Here is a 3,435-nt window from a genome sequence, read left to right on the forward strand (position 1 = left end):
TTGCCTAATGGAAATATCATTTCCAATAAGCAATGGAAGGTAGCTTATTGGAAATGGAATTTCCATTACCTTCCAATAGCCAGGTTGACATGGAGATGTCCTACACAAATGTTGCCGTGTCAAATTGTACTCCATTGTCGATTACAACAAAAGTGACTTTTGCGTACACAAATTTAATTCCATTTTGAGAAGACTAAAATGTTGTAGTTTGAAATTTGCTATTCTCTTACACAAATATGATAGTTGTGCTAATTTTTTTTTTTTTTTTTTTAAGTGGGCTAATTAGGTTATATAATAAGATTCAGACATTCTATAATGTAAATCTATAATTTGAGTGGGTGCTTATTCTGATTTACGCGGAGCACATTCAGTCAAGACAAAATATTCCACCATCCATATTTTCAAGTTTTTTTTTTTTTTTTTTAATATTAATTGTTTGCATGCATCGTGACAATTCGATTAGCAGTTAAAACCAGGAATACGAATCGAAGGTGACCGATAACAAAGACAAAACATATGCATAAAATACTTCTGATTTCCATATTGAAAAAGAAACAAGTCAAATTGATTTTTTTGTAGTATTTTTAACATATTCTAATAATTATCATAACTCAATGTCCATATTTGATTATTAAGGGCTTAATAAGTCCGCCCATGGTCACATGCAATAGTCATACCTTGGATCGATTTATGCCTCTGAGCTCAAACTGTTTGGTAAGTCATTCGTCATATGAGCTCGTAATGTTAGAGTAGCCTGGAGTGATATCAAGGTCTTCGATGGTGCCAGATTCCATGTTGAAGACGCACCCACCTTGACGCCCCAACCGCCTCAAAGCGTTACGGACGTCAAATTGATCGGTATGGTAAATGCGGTTTGGTTCAAACCCGTCGAATTCGCGTGCAGTGATTGAGAAACAACAGTCGTAAGTCAAAATAAATGATGTCTCTCCCAGACTTTTCACCTCCACCCACCTCCCCCACTCTTCGTCTAGCTTGGACACCTTCAAACACAATAGGTTTTGTTCGTTAAACGACAAATGAGTGATAGAAAACGACATAAATCTATGTAATTATAGAAAAATACAATATAGAAAGAAACATAATGTGCCTACTTTAAAGATATGGAGGACTTATATGTCATTTTTACGTTTTTTTTCTCCTAAAAAATATTCATTTCATAAAATATTACACTGATAAAGTGTATTAATTTAGAAACAAATGGGAGAACGGTGTCCATTTTCTCGAGAGTATAAACATATTTGTTACTTTGTTAACCCAATTACTCTATTGACGTATAGCTATTTTCGTTATGAATACGTAGTAGGGTACATATAACATATAATTATAATTTCAAAACTTAAAAATAAATTATCTCAACATTTATCAGTGGATAGCTTTGAATGAGAACAGCAATCATCTCTTTTACGAATATTTAAATAATATAATATTTAAGCACATGGTAAGTAGTGATTAACAAAGAAATAAAATAGCTATTAGAAGACTTAGGCATATAACTCATTTAAACTTTTATATTAAAATTCTAGTCGATGTTTTTTAAAAAATAAGAAAATAGCCCAAATTCAATTATAAAGAAGTAGATATGAGTTTGAATATTTTTTTAAATATTTGAATTGCTAGTTATAATTTTCTAATTGAATATAGACACTTGGCTATTTCATATAATTTTTCATTGTTTCTTTTAAATTTCTTCATTGAAAACAACCAAGTTCCGGGAGTTCTACCAAAAATCAAGAAAAACAAAATGTTAAAATTTTCATTGCAAGCAGTGATTGCAAATCAGACTAGAGTACACCAATATAAAATGGCTGGACTTGGACTTGCATATAGATCGCAATATACATCGCAACTACAATAACATTTATCCGAAACTTTCTCTAAAAAGTAACTATTTTTTTTATTTTTTTAAAATATACCTATTATCTGAAACTATTCAGTTAGGTAGGGTTCATTTCATACGAAATTAATCAATACAATTATTCGTTAAAATTTGTGTTATAATGTGATTGATTAATAAAATTAGAAGAAGAAAAAAAAAAGCTCGTCTGTAAAATGAACTGACCAATCCAATTTATGACTAACCTTGAAGTTGATGGACTTACGGCGGAGATGGTCGAATCTCCGGCGTCTCGCCGGTAACTGATCGCCGATTCTCTCCTTCAAGTACCGCTCCACAACATAAAGCTCGCCGGAGCTCACGACGAGGTGTTTACGAGCTCCGTCGTTGGCCAACGGCGGCGAGTACTGAACCAACCTCATCGACGCATCGATCCAAGAAATCGTTCCCCAGCGGTCCACAACATACGGCTGGCCTCGGAACAAAGTGATATCGTTGTAATCCTTGACTCTGCGATTGATCCGAGTGATACCCTTGTCGCCGTCTGCAGCGAACCCTAGCAAGCCTCGGTCGTAGATCACGAAGACGACGGCGGCGATCGGCGAGAGGACGACCTTCTCGACGCCGGCGATCGAGAGGGAGCCTCGGCCGTCGCGGAGCGAGTAGGCTCTGGCGAGCTCGGAGATCTGAAACTCCGAGAGCCGGAATGTGGCGAGTTTGGGGATTTCGGAGATTAGTTGGCAGGAGAGGGAATCGAGGAGGCGGATTCGATTGGAGTTGAATTCTACTTTGATGATCCATGCGGTTCCTTTGCGACGGCGGATCTTGTAGACGGCGGTGAGGAAGACGAAGGAATCGACGGAGGAGCCGGAGCGGCGGAACTCGAAAGAGAAGCGTGAGAGAGAAGAGGAATCGTGGGGGGTGAATCTGGGGATCATGTACCGGAAGGAGCGGCAAATCGACCGGAATCTAGTGACGTCGAACCGATCTCCGGCGAGGAGCTCGGCGATCTTTAACCAGATTTCGTCGGGTAAAGAACACCAATTCCTGGCTGTGCTTGTGGTTAATGACCCCATTATTTAGGGTTACAAGAGTTTTTTTTTTCTTCTTTATTTATTAATTTCTCTTTGAAGTGATAATAAACACGTATGACGTGAGAGGAAAGTATTTTAGCTGAAATGCAATATAATATATATGCTGTTGCGAAGTTACAAAATATCTAATCGTGGCAAGATAATCGGTAGCTATAACTGAACTGGGTCCTAAATACATCGTACCACACACACACATACATATATATATCGGATCATAAATAATCGATGAAAATAGTTATAATTTAAGACGGTTAATCACTTTTTTTAGGGGCAATTGAAGTTATAGTTAATTATTATTAATTAAGAATATAATAGAGATTTATTAACATTTATAAGAGATTAAAATAATAGTCAAATTATCAACTTATTTAGGTAAATAGTCAACATTAATTAGAGTTATCACAAATACCCTTATCCCCAAATTCACATAGAGACACAACAATCATGAATTCTCTGCTCTCGATCGCCCTCATGTGGAATATTCTC

The 3,435-nt window shown here is 36.5% G+C and overlaps 1 protein-coding gene across 1 annotated transcript; it reads right to left on the reverse strand.

Annotated features, from left to right (window-relative positions):
* Positions 1–281: 281 nt before the first annotated feature.
* LOC149399806 (putative F-box protein At1g65770) lies at positions 282–3,034 on the reverse strand. The gene is made up of 2 exons (XM_089612768.1): positions 2,101–3,034; positions 282–1,001 (listed from the first exon to the last, which is right to left on the reverse strand). The coding sequence occupies exons 1-2, from the start codon at positions 2,929–2,931 to the stop codon at positions 720–722; spliced, it is 1,113 nt and encodes a 370-aa protein (XP_089468894.1). The 5' UTR covers positions 2,932–3,034; the 3' UTR covers positions 282–719.
* Between the last annotated feature and the right edge of the window lie 401 nt (positions 3,035–3,435).

The sequence above is a fragment of the Urtica dioica genome, chromosome 4, assembly GCF_054948205.1.
Source record: "Urtica dioica subsp. dioica isolate 48M chromosome 4, U.dioica_male_clone48M_v1_H2, whole genome shotgun sequence".
Lineage (NCBI taxonomy): Eukaryota > Viridiplantae > Streptophyta > Magnoliopsida > Rosales > Urticaceae > Urtica > Urtica dioica.

Bases quoted from the DNA above. Each gene is read 5' to 3' on its own strand.
- LOC149399806 (XM_089612768.1), bottom strand. From the start codon at position 2,931: ATGGGGTCATTAACCACAAGCACAGCCAGGAATTGGTGTTCTTTACCC. The intron at 1,002-2,100 runs GTTAGTCATAAA...TTGTGTTTGAAG, and splicing joins GTAAGTCCATCAACTTCAAG to GTGTCCAAGCTAGACGAAGA.